The sequence below is a fragment of the Phyllostomus hastatus genome, unplaced genomic scaffold, assembly GCF_019186645.2.
Source record: "Phyllostomus hastatus isolate PE091 unplaced genomic scaffold, TTU_PhHast_1.1 phas_contig_38, whole genome shotgun sequence".
In the NCBI taxonomy this organism is placed as follows: Eukaryota; Metazoa; Chordata; class Mammalia; order Chiroptera; family Phyllostomidae; genus Phyllostomus; species Phyllostomus hastatus.
In genome coordinates, this window is record NW_025333869.1 from 22,160,897 (window position 1) to 22,186,189 (window position 25,293).

Genomic DNA, 25,293 nt, shown 5'->3' on the forward strand with positions numbered 1-25,293 from the left:
CAATAAAAATATAAGAGCTTCTGCAAATAAAAAAAAGTGAAAACTCCAATAGAACAATGATTAATGGATAAAACAGGCACTTTACAAAGATGATATACAAACAGCCAATAATCAAACACAAAAATGTTCGACTCACTACTTAAAGAAAGAAAATGATCAGACTTTTTTCTATTACCAAATTGGTAATTTAAAGTATTCAATAAGAACACTATTTCATTGAATGTTAAGACACTACTAACTTAAAGATGCATCTGATTTCAAAGATGTTAAAATGTCTTTTTTCTTTAAGTGTGTCTTAGACTTGATATAATAAAGTAATGGTGAGTGTGGTCATAACACAGGGAAACAGGTATTCTCATACACTGGTGGTCGGTCTGAAAACTGATACAACCTTTCATGTACATAGCCTTTGATCCAGCAATTCCTCCCCTAGGAATCTATCTTAAGGCAATAATTGTGGATGGAAAAATTGAAAACATTTGTAATGCTCACCATAGGGGATTGGTTAAATAAGTTATGGGTTTTTTATACATGGGGTTGCAAAATCAAGTATGTTCAGGAGCCACCCAGGTATTAATACATGTGACTAAAGCAAGCTGGAATGTAACACAACAAAGAGTAGTGAGAGTGGGCAAATTGGAGCATGCATACTTATCTAAAGAACTCAAATTTAAAAAAATATCATACCAGCTCCTCTGTAATGCATTTAGAGAAGTCTTAAATATTTGTATTTATTTGTCTATAGCCAACAAAGCATATCTATGGCTCACAGTCATGGGGTTTGTAACCCCCGCTCTATATATGATGGAGTTCTACACATTCATTAAAAACTATGTTTAGGAGAACATTTAATAATGTGGAAATGCTGGAAGTTACAAAAACATACATAAAATATTCTATTTCTTTTTAAAAGGGCATGTGGGGGCAGAGAAGGAATTTCTAATTGGTGGTTCTTTTTATTCCTTTTTGTCAATCTGTCTTTTCTAAATCTTTCAAAATGAAAATGTACAAACTTTGTAATAAGAAGGCAAAGTTATTTTTAATGTTTAATATATTAGAAAATGATCCCTGACTGCTGCGGTGGCCAGTTGGGTATCGTTCCACAAAGCGAAGGTTGTTGGTTGAATTCCGGGTCAGGGCACAAGCCCGGGTTGTAGGCCTGGTCCCTGGTGGAGGTGCACGCGAGAGGCGACCAATCAATGTTTTTCTCCCTATCTTTCTCCCTCCCTTCCCCTCTCTCTAAAAAGAAATAAATAAAATCTTTTTAAAAATATATGTTTTATATACATAAATAAACAAAATGAGGAAAAGAAGACTGAGTTAGGCTTATTCACACAATAAATAGAGACCAAAACAAACAAACAAAAAAACCAAACACCCTGATCCTGTACGGATATATTCATATAAAACAGTTCAGAGGCTCACATTCAAAATAGCAGCCAAGGGTCAAGAAAATGGTGACAGCTTTTGCTCCATCATTGAAAACAGGTAATGTCTTACCTATGAACACAGTACCAATAATAGGGAGTTGTTGTTTTTTTAACTTTTTACCTACCTAATCTAAACCTATTTTAATAAAGAAATAGTTTCAGGAGAGGAATGGTCTTTTTATACCTGTGTCTGAATTAGAGTCTTTATTATACATGTTACCTTCAAACTAAACACTTTTACATTCCTCTGGTTATAACCTGTGTCAAATCTGTAAGTACGAGGAAGGTGGGAGAAATGCAAAAATGCTTAAGGAACCAGCATACCTCTGAGCTGTCAAGATAGCAGGGCAAAGCTAATAAGTATGTAATAAAGCACATTTTAAATATGGTTTAAAAATTCACCTTTTGGCATTCTGGAAAGTGGGGGGTCACAGCACTCCATATGGAATCCTCTATCACAGGAGTCACAGAAAAGCATATTATCCTGTAATGTAACATATTAGAGACTAATTGAGACTGAAATTGACTGTAATAGGCCACAAATTCTTATGTTATCCAATCAACAGTAATAAAGTATAATGAAGGAGCACTATGATCAATGTTGAAATTTGGCATCTGTACATTTAAAAGTTCAAAAGAATATAGCAACAGTCTACAGAAAATAAAAACCTTAACACTGAAAACTAACCATTTACTTGGAGATGGAGGGATACGGAGAGCCATACTTACTGCATTTTTGCCTTGGATTCTACATGCACTGCACGTCTTGCATTCGATGCACTGCCACCTTAAGGCCTTTACATTTGTTGTTAGTTCAGGACAAAATTTCAAACAGGATGGGTGTCCTACAAGCATGAAAGCAAATTGCTTTATGGAAATGGTGCCGCCTTGCATATTTTTAAACTCTCATTCCCTAACATTTAATAGATAGTAATAATACCAGCCAAGAACCTTAAGAACTTGAAAATACAAAAAGAGAATCCAAATTACACTTTCCTGTCTGCCTTTTTCTGTATGTAACAGTGACTGTACAAAGGTCTCTCCTAAGAGAAACTGGGAAAACTTACACCAATTCTAATCTCGAGTCTTGGAGAACTTGAAGATAACCTATGCTTAGATTGTGTTCTCACTCCTGTGCCTTCTGGTTAGTCTCCTGCCCTCGGAATCACCATCAACTGCCACTTACCCCGTGTTTTCTGGTTTGCCAAACTGTGAGGGAAGGACTGAAGTTAAAATAATTCCTGCTCTCTCTGTGTGATGGAATCATAAAACCCAAGTGTTTGCGAAATAAAAAATTGGGGCTGCTTAACATAATACAACTACAAATGCAAAAAAAAACAACAACAACAAAAAACCAAAACCCCAAAACCCAATACTATACAAAGAATATCCCATTGCTAGAATGTATAGAGAAGATACTGTTGCCATCTTGACCCTAGTCTCTTAATTTAAATTCTATAAGTAAGAACAGAAACAGTGGATTTGAATTTGAAAGTTAAGATGTTGAAAGATCCAGGTCAAATTGAATACACCAAGAAGCATACCCTCAGCAGGTTTCCCCCATTTTTATGAGTGTTCGTTCAGCTTTTCCATACTGTTTTGGGCACACTTTTCATCTGGCAGCTCTCCCTGCACAGAGGAAAACCTGAGACCCCGAGGGGCAGCACCTTTCAAGGAAGCCAGACAGGCTACACTCGATAATAAACAATAAATTCCTCCAAAAGGTTTGGGGAGTGTGAGCCTATATCCTGGAGAAGGCAATTCAGTTTAAAATCTGATGGTCTTTTATCATGTAAACCCGGCATATCCAAACTTAATTTTATTTTTCTAAATCTGGTCTTAAAATAGTTAAGAACATTGGTAAATCCCATGTGAAAGAACTTATAACCAAGCTGCAAAAGAAACCTGAGGGGTAATAAAAAAAAAAAAAGCAGATTCTGCAATTTCAAAACTGTTTTATAATTTCCTGACTTTGGCAGGCTCATTGTTTAAATATATATTTTGGGTTGCTGCCAAAAAGGTCCTCCTCCCTAAAGCTTAACAGGTGCTTCATAAAATTCCACCCACCAGGAGATTTAGCTTTTTGAAGTAAAGACATTCAAAATCAATCATCAATACCGTTAATAAAAGCATACTATTCCTGGGGCTTTTTTTTTTTAAATTCTAAACATCTGTATTTAAGATGTTGAGCAAATAAAATGTTGTCACAGGAGTATGACTTCAGGCAGGAGAGGCACCCAGGCAGATGCATTTAACCTACGACACCATTCTTTTACAAGGGCTTCTCTCATTCAAACAAACGCCGGGGAGAAGTTTAAATATATAAAAATGGTATCAATCACCTCTTTCTGCTCAGGAGCAGCAAACAAAGGCAACTTGCTTGTCGACTTTAAGAAGTGTACTCTGAAGGAGGACGGAAGAGGTCTACTTTGATCAAGGTTTTCTCCCCCTTTATATAGTGAGGGGGGTAAAAACTAAAGTTTTAAAGAACAGCAATTTAAATTCCACCCTTAAAATGGGTCCCATCAGCTAAAAGTATACCATTTACTTCTTTTTTCCCCCTTTTATTACTTCCTGTAAGTCATACATCACTAGAACATATGACCTCAATTTCATGCCCTAAATTTTTCTCTACATTAAAATCTGCTTTTGTACTTTGTAGCTTAATATTCAGCAACTAAAGTATTTCACATCATTTTATAGCTTACTATTCTCACAGATATCCATGAAAACTTTTTGATAATTATATATTTTAAAAATTAATGGATTTCAGCCACTTTCAATCAAGAGTACAGAATATTCTTCCTCTTATTTCACTCACTTCAAGCAATATTATATCTCAACCACTGCCACTTAAGCTACACTATCAAATTGTAAAATCTTTAACCAGTCTTTCCTTTAGACAGTAATTTTACCTTTATTTAGTTCAAGAGAATTGGCCATAGATCCCTGCCAACTCTAAATTTGTAAGGGATGCTGAGGAATGAATAAATATTTCCATTTTATTTTCTCATGGCTAACTTTAAAATATCAGAGTCTTGATATACTAATACATAATCTATAGTAATTAGATGTAGCACAACAATGCAGTTGATAATGTAATTTCCTATCTCCGATTTACTCATTCTGCTCAACAATTTCCTTTAAAACTCAGGTTCTCTCTGCTGACACAAGTCATGATGGTGTCTTTTTGGAGACTGGTTTAGTATTGTGATTTGCAATTTATCAGATTTGAGATCATAATATATATACATATATTTATTCAGCTATTCATTCTTATTACAAACATATTAAGCTTTTAATAGTTTTATCCAGCAAAACCAAAGGCATACTGCTTAAAATTAAATAATTTCCTAACAACGAAACCACAAACCGGTAGAAATAGTTTTTGGAGGAAGTACTGTGGGAGGAGAAAATGTGGGTTCTGCAGTAGACAGAGTACTGGCCCCCAGTGATGTCTGGGCCATAATCACAGTGACTTGTAAATACATCACCTGATGTGGCAAGAGGGTCTTTGCGGAGGGGACTAAGGGTACAGGCCTTGAGATAGGGAGATTATCCTGGATTATCTGGTCCGGTACAATCTAATCATGAGTACTTAAAAGCTGAGAATCTTTTCCAGCTGGGTTAATGAGATGAGAGGAAAGAAGGAAGAGGAGAGGTTCAAAGCCAAGAAGGACTCCATCAAACTTTGATACCTTTGAAGATGGAAGAAGAGGGGTGGGGGAAAGGGCAAGGCATCCGGGTGGCCTATAGGAGCAGGGAATGTCATCTACCTGACAGCTGGGGGGAAAAAAAAAAAAAAGGAAGGGGGCGGCAGAATTTCAGTCCTACAAACACAAGAAACTGAATTCTGTCAACAAGTCTGTGGGAATTTGCTATAGCAGCAATAGAAAACTAATAAAAACTCAAACACTGGGTCTCTTGAACTAGCTATCTTACCAACCACCTGTCCATTTGAGACACAGTGTAAAAAAGAACACATGTTTCAGACCATGTAATCTAGCAGAAAAGACAGACAAGAATTAAGCAAGAATTAGAATGAACTCATGACAATGGGATGGCTTAAAGATATGCAAGAATCTAGCAGGAGGTTAGATAAAGGCCTTCCTAAAGAAGAGACCCAAAGGATGAGTGAGCTTGGATGGGACCAGAGGTGGGACAGGGTGGGAGAAGCTAGCACATGCAGAGGGAGAGGAGAACATGTTACATTCAAGGAGAGGAAAGAAGTTCAATATAACTAGTACACATAACAGGTGACAGTGATGCGGAATACATTTAAGAGCCCAATCCAGAAGAGTTTTTTGGGAACATATTTAAAAATTTTGGATTTTTTTCCCTAAGTGTAATTGATAGTCACTGAAAAATTCTGTTACTAGATTTATAATTTTAAAAGGTAACTAAGGCTGCAGATTTAGGTTATTATAATAGCAGATCTGAGTTGATTTGGTGGGAGTGTGTGGATATACTGAAAATGTAGGATATGTATTAGTGCACAACAATCAATGGATTTTTGGTGATTCTTTGGTGTAAGAGAATAAAATAAAGCATGGCCCTAAATTTCTGGCTGGTGTATGCCACTGGCTAAAATGGTAAATCCCTGAGGAAAAGCAAGATGGTGTATGTTTGCTGATATTTCTGTTGCTCTTGCTTTGATGGTTGTTTTTGGGTGGAGGGATCAGTGCAATGTTGATAAGCTGTTGGGACATTAACTTTGAGGAGCCTATGGGGCATCCAAATGGAGAAGCTATGGACAATGCATTTACATCTAAGGGTCTGGAGGTGAGAAGCTATGAAGCAAAGTAAAAAACACAGTCAGAGTCTAAAGAAACATTGAAGGGATGGGGAAAAGCCAAGGAGCTAACAAAAGTGTGGAAGGAATTGGTAGAGAGAGAACACAGAGAATATGATATCACAGAAGCCAGAGAAAAAAAACTTCAAAGAAAAAGACTCTCGACAGGTCAAACATGGCTGAGAGGAGTATTTGGTATGAACTGAAAGATGTCCATTAGATATTTGACAAAGACTAAAAAGTGACCTTTAGATTTTGCTACACGGAGGCAACAAAGCCAGGAGAGATTTCAGGTGTCCTCAGGGTGGACCGATACTCGACCCCTTTAATGTACAAAGGTGATTTTTTTTTACTCTCCCAGCTACATCACAGCAGCCTTTCTTTGTCTCTAGTTTCAATGAGCTTCCACTTAGAATGATGCTGTAATTTTGAACTGTACACTTATCTTAGATTTGCTAATTTGAAAACACACATGCACACAACTCATCTGTAAGTAAGATTTAACCACCCGGCAATCTGAGCAGCAGACACAAAATTTCATTTGGTATAATATCTAATACTTATGTGAAGCTAATTAAAGATAATTTGGTCTTAATGAGGCAAAGAGAATATAACAGTGTTAATTTCAAAATAGGCTGATCCATGAAAGTCAAGTAAAATCACTTTCTAGTCCCAACATTCCCATAGACCTGAAGACTATTTGATGATTCCCACATTCACATCAGTGGTTAGAATAATCCTTCACATTTGTGGAATGTTTTATAGTTACTGATAATCTTCACATCATTATCTCACTGGATCTTCACAACAGGCTTGTGGATACAGGGCACAGATGTTACCCTCTGTATTTTATAGATACGGGAAACCGCAGTTCCACAGCTGGCAAGCAGAAGAGAACTGGACAACCACATTTGGGGCTCCTTACACTATGCACCTCACCTTATATTTTTAATACCTGTAAATTTGAATCATTGTTTCAAAAGAACTTTTAGCAAAAACATACACACACAAGTTAAAGAAAACACTGCCCATTTTGGCACTGAGCCATCTTAAAAATAAAAAATTTCTAATTGTCTTTATGATGTAAGGAGAAAGAACCATTTATTACTCATGCCTATGAAATCTAAGCAGAGTTTAAATATGACATCATACAAATGGTACTTCAGATAGAGGTGGCTAAACACCAACAGGCACATATGGGAAACACATTTAAGAATAATCCTTATGGGCTGCCATCTTTATTTCCTTTTCTTGGTTTTATACTGCTATGGGTATTTTTTTTTTCACATAAACATCTTATAGGAGGGATTTCTTTGATCACTATAAACGGTCTCAATTCAATCCTAGAACCAATGGACTCCTCTGAGTGTGAGACAGTGGCCATTTCCATAAGACTAACTAGGGGTACAAACCAATCTGTAACTCCCACTCGAGAAACTGGGCTGCACCATGACAACGGGCTCCCACCATTGTCAAAGGGCAATGTCGAGCCATGCGAGCCGACTTGATTCCTTTTTCCTGTAATAATCAAGGGGTCACAACAGAGCATTATAACTACAAGATTCTCCCTAAGCCCTCTAAGAAGAACCATATTTTATTTTGATCCTTCTATTTAAAGACTACCAAATAACAAAGTCCACTCATCTGATCTACCAGAGAAGTAAATGCCTACAATGCACGTCCCCGAATTAGGAACAATAGTTTTTTTGACTAACGTCGCTAAATCCAGACTGGCACAGCACTCAAGGGGAGATTAAGTGAACCTCAACAGGAGAGCCGGATCCCATTGCAGAGTCCAGAGAAGCACTCTGAGCCATCCTTTATCCCACACAAAGGAAGATGATGACCCCAGGGCTTGAATTTCTGCTGTGACCTATACCTCATCTCTGAAGGCTCTGGCTCTTTCTACCTGATGGGAGGGGGGAAAGTGACTTACAAAATGACTCTAGCTATGTACACCTTCTAGACAGTATCCTCAGTCCATTCTTCTCCATTTGTTAAAAAAGAAAACAAGAGGGTATTTTTGAGAAGAGATAACACTACACCTACAACCCTAGAAAAATAAGAAGCTTTAGGGGGAAAAAATTCAGTGACCTCTAAGTATAAGGGAGATCAAACCTCTCCTCTGGCAGGTCTTCAAACCTGGGAAAGACAAAGGGAGATTGATTACATCAGAAAATCTAAGATCTACCTGTTTAGAATTACACCTTTATACCCTGTGAAGGAGGCCTTGAAGTTATGATCTAGAAGATAATGATCTCGAATTCCTTATCAACTCAAGTAAGTGTATCACCAGAGGTAAGGAAATATATAAAAGGAACTTTTCTTCCCACACTTAAGAGTGTTTTTAATCTGTCTAAGCACCCAAATACATACTCATGAAATTCAACAGTGAAGAGTGTTTTCAAAGTACCACCTTAAAAATCACAAAGGGTAGATCCTGGACAAGTGAACACCACTCAATTGATCAGGCAGTTAAACAAAAGAATAATTCATTCAGAATGAGCCTCATGAGAAAACCCAAAAGATAGCTACAGAGTCAGAACTGATGAGTGAGGCACTACCTCACTGGGATAAAAGAGGGAGATTGTAGGGTTGAAATTTATTAAACTGAACATACAGATAATGTTTCCCTGCCCTTTTGTCACTACCCATGATAACAGGGGCAGGTAAAAGAGTTTTAATGAATCTGTAAAGCCCATCAAAAAGACTGTCAGAATGCATTTCTCAAGCAGAGTTTGAAATGTCTTATTTCCAAGGCTCTCCCCTTCGAGTCAGGTCCAGAGAGCTGTGAAGTCACATATAGCCCATCCAGTCAAAACCTTCTTACACAACACGGCCATGCCTCAGCGTGAGACATTCCCTCCACTCAAGCAGCGAGCAGCTGTCAGAAGTGGCAATAAGATTTTGAACTACCTGCAGCAATTAAGGACAACAATATCAAACATGCCAAATAATTGGCTAGCATTTACAATACACTTACCAAAGTTGCTGTGGACCCTGTGCCCTCACATTTAACTCCCACAAAATGAAAGAGGGTAGGTGCTAATTTTCTAATTAAAAAACTGAGGCTCAGAATGGTTAATGAATTAATTCAAGGTAAAGGGGCTGGGCTGTTGCTGGCTCTCCAGTTTGTTCTAAACCACTATATAACACTGATTTCCTTGATGTTTTGCAGGTTTGTTGGTGTTTTTAAAGATAACTATCACTACAAAAATAGTAGTTGGTTATGAATTTTAAAACAACAATTTAAGGGGAAAAATTTCAGTAAGCTGAGAGGGGGAAAATTTAAAGATTAATATACAAAGATTAACTTTAAAAATCCAATAAATACCACTCAATCTGTTGATATGTGTGTATTTAAGTATGTGCCCTGGCTGGTGTAGCTCAGTGGATTGAGAACAGGCTGCGAACCAAAGGGTCACCGGTTCGATTCTCAGGGCAAATGCCTGGGTTGTAGGGCAGGTCTCCAGTAGGGGACACAGAAAGGTAACCACACATTGATGTTTCTCTCCCTCTCTTTCTCCTTCCCTTTCCCTCTCTCTAAAAAATAAATAAATAAAATCTTTAAAAAATGAGTATGTATATATGTGCATACACAGATACATAACATACAACCATATATACATCTCAGCTAGACAACTATCACCTGCTTAAGAAGAAGGAAGACTGGCTTGGTAAGACAAATTCTTTTAATGTAAGCAATTTGACCTTTAGTTTCCATTATAAAACTAGAGGTGTGGTCTTAAAATGTCATGTTGAGAAATAGTGGCAGAAGTGACAGCTACCTTGAAAGCATCTGGGGGTACTGCAATTTGCCAGAGATCCAGTGTCCCTACCCAGCATTCCTTGATTTCAACATCACCCTCTACACAAACCACTCTTCCTATCTAATTCTAGGCAATTTGAATTTCTTTCATGCCTGATGATTTCTTGATTCTATCATTGCAGTTTCCAGAAGACTGTCCCTTTCATTCAGTCACAGAGTTGTGATGTAATATTATATTTCACCAGTAGGTGTCATGACCTGAAACACTATATTTTCCAACTCAAATATCTCTTAATTGAGACTTCAGGTTATAGAAAACACGTGATTCTAGTGTGTCCAACTCGAAAACTTAGACTTCTCCTCATTGAATCTGCCTGCAAAGTACAATACTCTACAATGAATTACCAATGCTGGTATGAAATCAAAGCTTAATTATAAATATTAATATAAAGTGTTATATAAACATACATATTTTTATGTCAGTGCTAATATACTTATACTTCTTTCTCCATTTCTGTACTTACTTTTAAAAATTTAAAATGTATGCTATTACCAAATAATTGCTTTGAAGAACACAGTTCTGATAGAGAAATAGCCTGTAGCTACAATGGGGAGCCATTGTACAAACACAAAAAACACCAACTCACCACTACTGCCACAATCTGCACAAGAAAGGAGTTCTTCCGGTTTCTTTTCACGATTTGATTCTTTAGTCCCCAGACAGAAGCTACATATTGGAATGGGATCAGCACGGGGCTATGAAAATTAAAATGAAAAAATATTGTTAGTTTTCCACTTCAAAATTAAAAACAAAACATTAAAGTCAAAAGCTTCTTACCTATTTCTTTAACAAAGAAAAACTGCTGAATAAGATATTCAAATCAACATTTTCTGCTAATAAAAACTCTCTTAAATTATTTAATACTATTTATTACCTGAATAATGTTTTTAAGTATAATAATGAGATTCAGAATTCTTGTTAAATCAATGAAATCTCTATATATTGTATAACTTTCCATTAATGAACATTAAGGATTCACTTGAAATCTCATATAGTTCCCGCAATCTATTTGCTTATGATAATTGATTTATCTACATGTTCAGTATTCTAGATTATGAATATCCTCTATTTAGGCAACATTGTTGAGCTGAACTTTATCAAAATTATCAAAAAACAATTATTCATCTATCAAACACTTGATAGAAAATATTGGTATTTTGAGATGACATAATAGAATTAAAACTAAGCAAGAACTTTAAAATTCTGTAGCATCACTTGAAAAGATCAAAGATCATGAACAAGGCCTTCCTGGCACTGAGATACTCAAAAGTAAACCACATCATGCCATGCAAAGGACACGACCTCTCAGTCTTTGACATTCCCACTTTAATAAAAGAATAACAAAACATTTGCCTAACCCCCCAGCACCTTTTAACTCTGAGGAAATTGCTGTGAACAATGCCTAAATCTGCATACATTTTGTGTCTCCGCTGTTATTTATGACTACCAGCAATGCTAGTATTCCCATCCATATGAATAGCTGACTGTGCCTACAGATATGGTCACATTTATTTTGAACCACCAAAACTGTATGAAAACTAAAATTTTTTGCATATTCCAAGCCTTCACACATGTTGTCTGCCAGCCATCTGAATGCAACTATAATGTATTTATATTTGAACCTCATGAATCAAAAATTCAAGGCAAGAAAACTTAGTATAATCACAAATTTTTTTAATGTAAATCTAAAACAAGATTTTGCTAGGTCTTTTTAAATATACATCAGTACAGAATAAACATCTTTGTTCAGCTACTCTATCCCAAATGTCTAATGCATTGCCTGATGCACAGTAGGCGCTCAAAATGTATTTGCTAACTGAATAAATGAAAGAAACATATGCTAGTTTAACAAAAAAAAAACCCTCATCTCAAAGATATTTCAAATGGTTATGATTCCAACAAATGTCTTGGTTAGCTGTGACAACACATCATCAAAAACCAGAATCTGTCTTATGACCAAGCATTTGTAAAATTGTTGAATATGACTGTTAATTTCATCATACAATCTGTGTTCATTATCTTGCCCTTATTTTTAGTAGAATGTGCTCTTTTAATATGCACAGGCTTTACTTTCTGAGGTAGCTATGCAAATGTCTTTTTGAGGCCCCAGTTAAAAAACAGAGTATAAAATACTTTGTATTAGAAAAACCAAAAAAGACAAGCTACAACAAATTGGTCACTGACTCCAGCCACAATTTTTTTAAATGCCAGATAATCAGCACTGCATAATTATGGAACCATAGTTATTACTTGCAACTGCTCAACTGCAGTACCTTGGGAACACTTTTGTTCCTTTAAATAGCAATTAAAAGAACAATCTGGTTTTAAAATGACAACATTCCCCTGATAGATTCTAGCTAAAGCCAAGTCCTTGTACTAATGGGATTCCTGCTTTCATTTGATATAACAATGCTCAAGCCATTGCTGCCATCCTTACAGTGATAAATAATTTACAAAATGTCACATATCATTCATGCAATGAAACAAATCCAAACCTGCAATCCCATTTTTCTTTCCCAGATGAATTTTTAGCTGTAAGAAAGACATGGCCATCAGCCAGCATTCATGCTCATTTTTCGTTTTTAACTAAAGGTAACACAAAGGACAAAGGTTGCTAGTAGTTCATGACCAGAAAGACTGATGTCCCATACTCTGCCCAATAATAGAAAGCATAGATACTATCACTTTGCACTACATTCAAGTGAACCCCACCACGCTGATGAATGCTCACCACCATTTATTTTAGGGATAACTATCTCACAATATTCTATAAAACCACTGCATTATACAGAAATGTCTGCCCTGCTGAATTATTGATAATTCAAAGCACTTTTTTTGCTAACCTCAGTACAGCCAAGTCAATTAACTTAAAAAAATTGTCACTTGTATGAAATGAAATTTTTATAGTAATGAATGTAAATGGGCCACAGAATTATTGATTCACTATTCTCAATCAGACTACATATAAACTGTTTCAAAAATAATCTGTGGCAATAGATTAAAATGGACTGCAATCAGAAACAGGTCTGAATACATGGCAACTCAAGTCTATGCAAGTCCACCACAGACAAATCATATTTAAGAAGCCTGTAAATATCTGCCAATTCTTAATTCCTTTCTTTGAAATGTCACAAAGTCACCTAACCTGTTGATCACATTTTCCTATCAACATGCTTGAATATTTCAAGCTAATTTCGAGAGTGAACACCCATGGATAGGTTTAAACTCCGAAGACTGCTTAGGAAGGACGCCCTGCTTACCTCCCACAATATGGTCACGGGGTGGCTGCAAGGTTAGAGGCCACTCATACACTATCTCGTTTAATCATTTTAACAATCCTGCCAGGAATGTATATTACTACACTCATTTTAGTCAGAAAATTGAGGATTTGAGAAGTTAAGTGACTTTTCTAAAATTGCACAGGTTCATATGCGGAGCTGGGATTTGAACACGTCAGTCTTCTCTAAAGACCATTCCTCACCTGTACTACCCACCATCACCCTTGTCTTCTCTCAGGAAAATACTTAAAAATTATCTTTCCATCAGCAACAATAACTCTTTACTAATATGCTCATAATCTTTTCCATTTAATTTCCCCCATTACCAATGGCATAAGCTTTTAAAACTATTTTAAAAGCATCTATTAATATGCAATAGATTATTAATTACAACGGAGAAAAGGGACCTTTACAGTGAGGAAATCTGGTAGACATCACCTTAACCGAGTGATCAAACCCATCACCAATATGGGACAGACATCATGTGCCTCCAGAGCATTACACTGAATGACTCAGCACTGCCCATGCAGTGTCTTCCTGGAAATATTTACCTTGAATCTAATCATAGGGAAACAATCAGGCAATTCCAAATCTAGGGACATTCTGTAAAATAACAGGCCAGGACTCTTCAAAAATGTCAGTGTCAGATAAGACCCAAAAAAGCTTGGAACAAATTTATGTAGGTGACTACAGTGGCATGAAAACAAAATACAGCCCCAGCTGGTGTGGCTCAGTGGATTGAGCACTGGACTGCAAACCAAAGGGTCACTAGTTCGATTCCCAGTCAAGACACATGCCTGGGTTGCAGGCCAGGTCCCCAGTAGGGGGCATGTGAGAGGCAACCACACATTGATGTTTCTCTCCCTCTCTTTCTCCCTCCTTTCCCCTCTGTCCAAAAATAAATAAACAAAATCTTAAACAAAACAAACAAAAAACAAATACAATTCATGATTCTTGCTTGGATTCTGAATCTTATTTATTTTATTTTTTTTATTCTGAATTTTAAAAATACCATTGGTATAAAGGAGGTTATTTACATAATTGTGGAAATATGCACTAAATAGTAAACAATATATAAACTAGATATAATACTTTTTTGAGTCAACACAATTGTGATTATATAGGAGAATGTCTTACAGCAAGCATTCTCAGAGGAGTTGAGTACGGAAATATTTTAAAGTGAAGTGCCATGATGTCTATTAACTGAAGTTCAAATGATGCAGGGGGGAAAACACTATGTATTTGTGTGTATTTGTGTGTGTGTGTGTGTGTGTGCGCGCGCGCACGCAAAGGAGAGAGAAAGCAAATATGGCAGAATGTTAATGGCTGGTGAGTCTATGTAAAGGGTACTTGGGTATTTTCATTATATAAATTTTTCCATTCTCTCAATGTTTGCAACTTTCCAGACAAAACATTGAGGAAGAAAGCCTACCCTTTCCACTGCCTACCCCCCGTAAAAACAAAAACAAAAACAAAAACAAAAACTAGAACAAATTATTATGTAGTTGGATTCCAAGCATTTATAAAATAATCCAATTACCAATTCACAAGCAATACAGAGGACAGAGAAGGGTGTCTATCTAGTTTATGGGGGGGGGGGGGTATGAGAACCAAAACTCTCCAGGGAAGTGACCCAGTTTCATCAACAAATAAATTAAAAGGGAGACAGAGTGAGTAAGCAAGGCTTATCAGGCAATCATAATGAATAGTCCTTATCTTGATCATGATAATTTACAAATAAACTGTAAAAGTAAACAAAACTGCATGCCCTACTGAGGGAACTGGGACTAGTCAGCCTTGGAGAGGCTGCTGGGAGGGGACAAGCTAGATGTCTTCATCCAGGGGAAAGGGTCAGATTTGTTCTCCATGGTTCCAGAGCACAAAATACAGACCAACTGAGGTTACTGAAGTGAGTTAAACTTTTCAATGGAACTTTCCAGCAATAGAATGGATAGTTTTTGTCTGTCTCTTTTATTAATGTATTTATTTCACTTCAAAAATTTCAGCCAAACATACATAAAATTTAGCACCTTAACCAGTCTTAAGGAGGCAATTCAGTGGCATTAAGCCTATTCATATATTGTACAACTATCATCAACTCTCACTACCATCCATCTCCAGTACTTTCTTACCTTCCCAAACTGACACTCTGTCCCCATTAAACACTAACTCCCCATTCCCCACTTCCCCAAGTCCCAGGCAACTACCCTTCTACATTCTGTCTCCGGGTTTGACTCCTGCAGGCACCTCATATAAGTGGAATCACACAGCCTTTCTGGAATAAATGATTCCTGAGGCACCTGCAGGCTCCAGTAATCAGAAGACCATGGAGAGGCTGAATGGCCCCTCCAGGGCGGTAAGGATGACGCAGCAAAGGACACTCACACAAACTGGGGACCTGGGGCCCTTCAAAGATCCTATCCAGATTAAATATTTTAATGGTTTCGTGGCTGGATAATCTCTAAGGATTTTCCCAGCTCAGCTGTAATTTTTTTATTGATTCTACTTAAAAAAGATATTTTAAAGAGTCTTCAGGACCCTCAATCTCAAAATAAAATAGCCTTCTCTGAGAAGCAGTCTTTAAATTCAAGCCAATGCATTTTTAAGAAGTTACGTATTTGTTTATGGTTAACTTTTGTTTGTGCCATGAAGGAAACTAACATGTTTGTTAGTCTTGCTAGTCAAAGTAACTGGACAAAAATAGTCTAAGCCCATGCACTCCATCAGAGCCGGGGGAGTCGGGGCTCACATTCTCTTCCTGACGATGGCCCAGAGAAGGGGTTCTGTCTCCATGGCCTCCACTCACAGTGAACACGGGTGTCACCCTATGGATTCATCTTGAGTCACCACGACGGTCTCGAATCTACTTATAAAAAGTACCATTTTAGTATTTGCAAGTGTTAAAAATAATTCAGCATTTTTCATTCATCTACTCCTACTTGTATCATCTAGATTTCCTCATTTGTAAAAAGGCACAATAAAGTCCATGGTTGTTTAGCTCCAGGGCTACTAAAGTTCAAATGTGTGTGTGAAGTACTTTGTAAACTATAAAGTTCTATCCAAATATTGTTACAATTATTGCAATATTCACTTTAGCTATAAAAACAAAAAGAGCAAATAAACCACTTCAAGTCCTTAATAAATAAAGATCAGCACAAATGAACTGTTCTGGAGTTTTGAATTACTCCATAAAAGACTTTGATTCTGTGAGCTCCCATAATAAATATTAATCTTAAAGGGTTTTTTTCTTTTTAATGAATTAATCAGGGAGTACAGGAACAGGGTAGAAAATGCCTCAATGAGAATCAAGAGGCCTGTAACTGATTTAATAAAAGGAAAGCTCAATGTAAAAGAAAAAGAGGTCAAAGAAAGAAAAGTACAAATATAAAATCATAAATGAATAATAATACCACAAAATGAACAAAGAAGAATATAAATCCTTTACACTCAAGTATCAAACAAGTGTAGAATGTTTTCTACACTTGATCTCAGACAACTCAATTAAATGATTCCAAAAGAAGTTATTTGAAAGGACTGTTTTAAGAGTCTTCTGTATGTCTCTTTTTAATTTGTACCCCTTTATCATTCTGCACTGACATTTGAAGTTTAAGTAATGCTGTGCCATTTACCAAAATGCTTTCCTTAAGTGTCTCACTTGTGCTGCACACAAACTCTGTGAGACAGGGCTGGTGGTTCTGTCTCCATTTTACAGGTAAGTTAAATCCTCCATAGGGTCACATAGCTATTAAGACAGAGGGACCCCAGCCTGCTGACTCCAAGCCCTTTGCTCTTTCACTTTCCCCAAGGTGGCCCCTCATTTCCTTTGGAGCTTGATTCAGATAGCACCTTATCAGAGAGGCTATCCTTACCATTCCCTCTGAGATTGCATTCCACCAGCACTACTCTGGATCCTCCAGGTCTTGCTTTACTTTTCTGTACAATAGTCACTACTATCCTACATACTATGTATCATTTATCTCTCTATTTTATTTCACTTAACTAAACTATAAAAGCTCCGTCAGAAGGGTACTTTGCTCAATGCTGTAGTTGCAGCCTCAAAGTACATTTGTTGAATAAATGAATGAACAAATTAATAAACTGCTTTTGGGTTAAGAACTGGCTCCTCTGGTTCAACAGATCCCAAAATAGGGCTACTTTCTTTACTTTAAGTATCCTTAATGACTGTGGGATGCTGTGTGAAGCAACTATTAATGGCTGGGTGGGTTCCATCGCTGTCTAATCTGAAGACCTTTATTCTACTCTGTTTATAATGAGTGACACTTATGTTTGGACATAGTTGCACTTCCCCTGAGTATGCTCTAACAAGATAGAATTAAAAATGTGAAATCAGCTGGGAGGAAAATTATCTCTACTACCACAAGTATTAACTATTAGGGCTTTCTCAGTAATAGTCACTTTAGGCTGCATGTAAATGAGATTTGGGGCCACGCTTAACAGCAGTACCTAATTGTGACCCCTTTCTTTCCCTCTCAAGAAAGAATACAAGTAAAAAAAATAAAAAATAAAAGAAGTCAAGGAAGATAAATACACTGTAGTGAGAGTAACAAAATTATAACAGAAGCGCAAATCTCTTAAATCTATTTTTTTAAAAGCATCTGACAAATTTTGGTGCTTTGTTATCCGTAATGAATCACTTTCCACGAACTGCACAACTGATAGCACCGGACAACAGAGGCTGAAACTGTTCGAGTTGTTTTCACGGTAACACTGTGTGTGTGTTTGCCACTTCAGCACTACACTTGACACGTATCTAATAAAGAACTAGACTTCATTTCTTGCCACTTAACCCACTTATTCAACTGATCTCTGTCTGAACAGATCAAGCACATTCCTAATTAGGACAGAGATCATGCACACACAGGATTTTCCTCCATAGCAATCTGCTGATATGCAGTCTTTGGAAATGCACTAACTCTAAAAGTAGAGACTTCCTGTGATGATCTAAATCATCATATTTTTTTCAAGAGTGTTCTCTTGTTCCCTTCGGCACGTGCTGTAAGTGTGGTCAGTGCAGTCATTCCTCCACAGGAGGGATGCTGACCAGCAGCCCTCCCAGCAGCACCCAGGGCTACTCATATCCTCCAGGGCACAACAGAACTCTGTTTACAGCATGCCCATCGCCATTTTCTCTACACTCATGTATGCTTTTGTTTTATTCCAAGGCTATTCTTACCATTCTGTCATGAATTTTGACCTAAATAGATGCCTGAATAATTTTTTCCAGAAGATAATTGGAGATATACTTATTATAAGGCTTTTCACAGGCAACAATTTTACAATAATTTTACTCTCACCATATAGATTTTTATTGTATCACCTTCCCTGCTCATTATACTTCTCTGTGGGTAATTGGTTCTGTGAGGGAGCACTACATCATTCCCACTGGCTCTGAACTGAGTTTCTGTATTGCTCTGGGTAAAAGGATTTACTATTGCTAATGTATGGAGATCTTGAATGTGGCTGCTGTATTTTACCTCCTTGTCACAGTGAAGAGGGATCTTTGTATTTTAAGAGTGACAATGAGTAAATTAAATCTAATAAAATAAAAATATTTAAAAGCATTCCTACCCATATCAATAAATATGTCACTTCTTTTTTCACTTAAAAAATCACTTAGAAACAAAAACAGTATCAATGACTGCATACCAGGAAATTTCCACAATCAAAAGCTGGTTCAGAAGTATAAAACAAAAAATGCTTAGCCACAAAGGAAAAAGAAGAGAAGGAAGACTTTCTGAGAACATCAGCCACAACAGTTATCAATTTTGTAGAGCTAATTAAAATGCTCGCATTGTATCCTATAGTCTAGAACTTGTTCTAATTAGGCAGGTGTGCCATTTATAAGAGTGCTGATTAAAGAAAGTGATTCTTCTCGTGGAAGGAAACAAACCTAAGCCCTGTATACTGCACTTAACAATAACATCTCATCTGTTCTTTTTAGAGGGCTGGAGTGTGTGTGTGTGTGGGGGGGGTGGGGAGATCATGAGACAAAACTGCCTCCCCCAGGGTCTTTAATTTCTTATCTGGATAGGGACTTGGCTTTTTAAGATTTCATTTAAAAGCCTCTCTTCCACCCCTACCATTAGAAACTGTAGATATTGCATTTATCTTCTTAAAAGGGATCAAAGTCTGATTCAACACAGCTGGAAATTCAACACATGGTCACACTAAGTCTGTTTAGGATTTATAAACTATTCTCTTTGGCAAGCATGTCACAATATTAGGAAATAATATAAACCTTATTCTAGATTTGGAAAAATAAAATTTTTAAACCAACTCATATTCAAGTGTCACAAATCTGTAATGGTTTTTCTTTTTTTTATTTTTTGAGAGAATAATTTTAGGTTCACAGCAAAATTGAGAGAAAGGTACAGAAATTTTCCATATACCTGCTTCCCCCACTGTCACCACCCCCCGCCAGCAGTACATCTGTAAGGACTGATGAACTTACACTGACACACCATGATCACCCAAAGTCCACAGTTCACACTAGGGTTCTCTCTTGGCATTGTACATTCTATGGGTTTGAACAAATCTATGATGACATATATCTACCATTATGGTATCTTTATCGTACAGAGTATTTTCGCTGCCCTAAAAAACCCCAGTGCTCCATCTACTCACCTCTCCCTCTCACTCTCTAACCCCTGGCAACCACTGATATTTCTTTACTGTGTCCATAGGTTTTGCCTTTTCCAGAATGGCACATAGAATCATATAGCTGGCCTCCATGGTTGCCCCAAGGCATTTGTTTTAACCTAGATGTGGTGCCTACAAGCCCACCTGGCCATGATGTGAATGCACACGTTCTCATTACCAAATCCACCAAGAGAAAGTTCCATTAACCACTCAGAGGAGACCTGGGCAACTTGATTGTAATTATATCCATACAGGGAAGTACAATAGAATGAAGAGTTGAGACATAGGTAGGTGGACATTATTAATAAGCTAGAAAAGTCACATCATACTTACCTTCTCAATAATACCACACCACCCCTGACAATAGTCAGCATTTACAGATTTACATGACATTTGAAATGCATGCACTATTCAATAAGTTACTAATATTGACTCAGCACCCAAGTATGCCAAGTAGAATATAATTGGTACTCCAAGTGCTTGCCCTCACAGAACCAGTAAAAGTAGTGAAATTCCATTACCACCCTTAATTCTCAATTGCTCTGTGGCCACATAAACCTCTGATATACAGAATTCCCATGCCCCTGACCTTTCTGTTTTTGTTTCCCTCACTTTCAGACTACCTTTGACCCTTTCCATTACAATAGTCATAAGCAGGAGGAAAAGAGGATTGCTTGGATGATTGCTGCCTGAATGTCAAGACCTTGTTATTTGGACTCTACCCTAAACCTCTTTGTGGTAGATGGAGGTTCTAGAACTACAAAGAGTTTTAGGTCAGGCGCCATCCCAGCCCTTAAGTGGACATTGTTGGTGGCAACACTGCTCTTTGGTGCAGGCAGTGTGGGAGCTGCACAACACAGAAGACCCTCTCCTGCTAGTGCAATGCAAGAGCAAGGTCAAGAAAAGAAACACCAGAGGTGAGAAGCTCTCCCGCCAGGGCAAGGATTTTTAAGCTCAATTTCCCAGAGCTGTAAGAATGTAGAGAAGCCTACTAAAGGGTACATAGTAGGTGAAAGAAAGCTCTTTATTTTTGTGAAATCATTTATTTTTTGGCATATTTTAAGTCAAAGCTTAATACAACACTGTGAGGTCTTTGAAGGAGATACATGACTGGTTTCTCTTCACCACATATAAAAAAGAACTATACACAACCTTAAATGTTTGATTGACATTTGTTGAATATGTATTGGGTTGGTCAAAAAGTTCATTTGTGTTTTTTTCCATAAGGTGGCTCTAGTACGAGCTAGCTGTCTTTAAATTGCTTCACTTGAAATAATTTTGTTAGATTATATTGTGTCATATCAGGGTGTATTTTTTTAAAAATGTATCAAAACTGGTGAATTTTTGTGCAGCCATTTTAATACTGAAGATGGAATCATATATGCAACATTTTCAGTGTATTGTGCTTTACTATTTCAAGAAAGGTAAAAATGCAACTGAAACACAAAAAAAGATTTGTGCAGTGTATGGAGAAGGTTCAAACATGTTAAAAGTGGTGTGCTATTTTTCTTGGTACTATTGACATTTTGGCCAAATAATTCTTTGCTGTGGGGCTGTTTTATGCATTGGAAGATGTATAAGACATCTTGGCCCTGGCCCCTACCCACTAGAAGCCAATAGCAGGAGATAACTGATATACTCAAAATATCCAAATCAACAAAGTTATTGTGAAAATGAAAAATGGGTCTATTATTTTACAGAAAAAAGTAGACAGACTTTTTGGCCAACCCAATAAAAGTGATATTAATTCTCATACTTTGTACCTTCTCATCATTTTCTAAATTATATTCTACCTTAGCATGTAAACAGTAAAGAAATAATAGAACAGCACATGGTTAGAAGAAAAATAAACACTTTAAATGTTTGCCCATTTAGGACCTTCACATCTACCTACTTATATTTTTTAAATTGTAAAATACACATAACATAAAATGCACCATTTTAACCACCTTTTAAAAGATTTTGTTTATTCTTAGAGAGGGGAGCAGAGGGAGAAAGAGGGAGAAAAACATCAGTGTGAGAGAAAAACATGGATCAGTTGCCTTTTGTATGTGTCCCAACTAGGACTGAGCCTGCAACCCAGGTACGGGACCAGAATCGAACCAGCAAACTTTCACTTTGCAGGCTGATGCCCAGCAGAGCCACACCAGTCAGGGCCCGTTTTAACCATTTTTAAGTATAAAGTTCAGTGGCACTAAGTACATTCACACTGTTGTACAACTAAGTTAAGGTATATTTTAAAGAGTTTTGAATAAATGCATACAGTCACATAACCTACACCTCTACCAAGAACATTCCATAACCAGAAAGTTCTCTCCTGCCTTTCCCCAGTCAATCCTTTGCTACTCTCCTTCCCAAGTAATCGCTGCTCTGATTTCTACCACCATAGCTTTTGGTTTGTCTGTTCTCAAATTTCATAAATGCCACCAGACACTAAATGAGTGTCTTTCACTCACCATATTGTCATATTCACTCACCATGATGTCATTTATACCATCACACATACCAGTAATTCATTTCTTTTTATTACAGAGTTGGATTTGATTGTGAAATATACAAACATTTATTTATTCTTTCATTAAGTTGTTTTCAGTTTAGGACTAAAATGAATAAAACTGTTTAGAACATTCTTGTAGAAATACTTGTATTTCTTTGGATATGTGTTTTCATCTCTCTTGAGTAAATACCTAGGAGTGTAACTGGTGGGTCATATGGTATGTAGATGCTTTACTTTACTAGAAACTTCTAGCTAGGTTAATTTTAAAAAATGCTAATTATCAACATCTAGAAATAAGAAGGGATATCACTACAGATCTTGAAGATATTAAATGATGGGAAATATTATAAAGAACTTTATGCCAATATATTAGGCAACTCAGATAAAATGAGCAACTTCACTGAGAAACCAAATTAACAAAACTAACACAAGAGGCAACAGAAAATCTGAATAACTCTATCCATTAAACAAAATGATTCCTAATTTAAAACCTCCCTACAAAGAACCCCAGGCCCAGATAGTTTGCTGTCGAATTTATGAAGAATACAATACCAATTTTATAGGACCTGTTTCAAAAAACAGAAGAGGAGGAGGAAATATTTCTCAACTAATTTCATTAAGTTGGGATAATTCTGATACAAAAACATTACAAAAAGAGAGTATTAAAAGAACAACCAATATCCCTCATAAACATAAATCCCTATTTGTTTTTCCTCTTAAATTTTACTTAAAAAAATCTACTTTACTGTGGTACAATTTACATAAAATAAAAAGTGCCCTTTTAAAGTTTGTACAAGCATACATACCCATATAATCAATGTAACAAGTAACAGAACCCTTTTATCAAAAGTTCGTTCCCTCTAGTGCCCTAACCAGGTGGCTTGGTTGGTTGGAGCATTGTCCCCACACACAGGAAGGCGGAGGGTTTGATTCTCGGTTGGGGCACAGGAACTGGGATGCTGCTGGGTTCCCAGCTGGGGTAAGTATGGGAGGCAACTGATTGGTGTTTCTCTCACATTGATGTTTTGCTCTCCCCCCCTAAAATCAATAACCATCTACCAGAGTGATGATTTTAAAAATGTTCCCTTCTACCTCTTTTGCAGTCTAGCCAACTACCTATCTGCTTTCTATCACTGCAGATTATTCTGTCTGTTCTGGAACATCACATATGAAATCATACAGGATACACTCCTCTTTTCAGGCTTCCTTATGCTCAGCATGCTTTTTGACATTCATCCTTGTTCATGTGTGAGTAGTTTATTCTTTTTAATGCTACATAGTATATTTATATTACCCAAATTAGTTTTATATTATATCAGTATATCTAAATTAGTTTATCCATTCACCTGTTAATGGACATTTGCAACTCTTTAACTAGTTTTGAGCTGTATGAATCATGCTAATTTAAACATTAGTGTACAAGTGTCCTTATATGTGTGTTTTATTTCTCTTTGGTAAATACCTAATAGTGGCACTGCTGGGTCAATGATAAGTGAAGGTTTAACTTTATAAGAAATTGTTAGTTTTTTCCAAAGTGACTGCACCATTTTAAACTGTCAGTTGCACTTGGTGTTTCCCATCTTTTTAATTTGTAACCATTCTAGGGAGTGTGTAGGAGTGTCCCACTGTGGTTTTCATTTACATATCCTTGATGACTAACAATTTCACATATATTTTCATGTGCTTATAGCCATTCATGTGCTCATACCTTCTTCTGTACAGTTTCTGTAAGACTCTTCTGTACATCATCATGGTCCACTGCAACATATTGCCAGACCTGCTTCAGCGAGAACAGTGCTGTTGCCCTAGCTCCTCAGAACACTGAAAGCTGCCTCTCCCTGCAGGGATTGCCTCAGCTACAGAAAGTCATGTCAACCCAAGGACAGGCCCTTTCCTGGAGTGGCACATGTTGAAGTGGTATAATCCTGATCACTGAGTGATGCAGAAATATAAAGGTTTGGTCATCTTGGCCCAACTCTTGGCCCAGATCTCCCCTCAACTCTGAAGGGTCATTTTAACCCCAGGGCTATGTATGAAGTTAGCCAAGGCTGCTATTAAGCTGTACCACTGCTCAGCTTCTCCCTTTGCCCAGAGCTGCTCTGTCGCCCTGATTTCCCTAGGTGTTGATGATACCAAGACATCTCAGTGCCTGCTTCCTGAGGAACACAACCTATAACACCTATTTTGAAAAACTGGGTTGCTCATGTTATTATTGAGTTATAATATATATTTTTCTCATTTGGTGGCTTGTCTCATTTGCCTAACAATTTCTTTTCTTTTCTTTTTTTAAAGATTTTATTTATTTATTTTTAGAGAGGGAAGGGAGGGAGAAAGAGAGAGAGAGAAACATCAATGTGTGGTTGCTGGGGGCCATGGCCTGCAACCCAGGCATGTGCCCTGACTGGGAATCGAACCTGCGACACTTTGGTTCACAGCCCACGCTCAATCCACTGAGCTATGCCAGCCAGGGCTGCCTAACAATTTCTTTTGAAAAGCATTCATTTTTAATTTTTATGAGGTCCCATTCATTATTTTTTTTTTTACTTTTTTCCAATCTAAGAAATCTTCCCCATTCCAAAGTTGCAAAAGCTTTATCCTACATTTTTTCTAGTTTCATGGGTTTAGTTTTTTTAAATAAGTCTATTATCTATTTTTAGTTAATTTTTGTATATGGAATGAGGGTCAAGATTCATTGTTTTCCATATGTATATAGAGCTATTCCAGGGCCTCTTATTGAGATTTTCTTCTTCCCACTGAATTAATCCTTCCACTTTGGTCTTTTTTTTTTTTTAATTTGTTTTGACAA

At 36.9% G+C, this 25,293-nt stretch overlaps 1 protein-coding gene across 10 annotated transcripts in view; it reads right to left on the reverse strand.

Moving 5' to 3' along the window:
• KAT6B (lysine acetyltransferase 6B) overlaps nucleotides 1-25,293 on the reverse strand; it is a 179,619-nt gene that overhangs the window by 54,813 nt on the left and 99,513 nt on the right. For all 10 annotated transcript variants that reach the window (XM_045841883.1, XM_045841881.1, XM_045841890.1 and 7 more), the window contains 3 exons: nucleotides 10,639-10,747; nucleotides 2,160-2,275; nucleotides 1,833-1,914 (listed from right to left, as the gene is read on the reverse strand). In XM_045841883.1, the coding sequence (XP_045697839.1) occupies nucleotides 1,833-1,914; nucleotides 2,160-2,275; nucleotides 10,639-10,747 (307 nt within the window). The remainder of the gene's footprint in view (nucleotides 1-1,832; nucleotides 1,915-2,159; nucleotides 2,276-10,638; nucleotides 10,748-25,293) is intronic.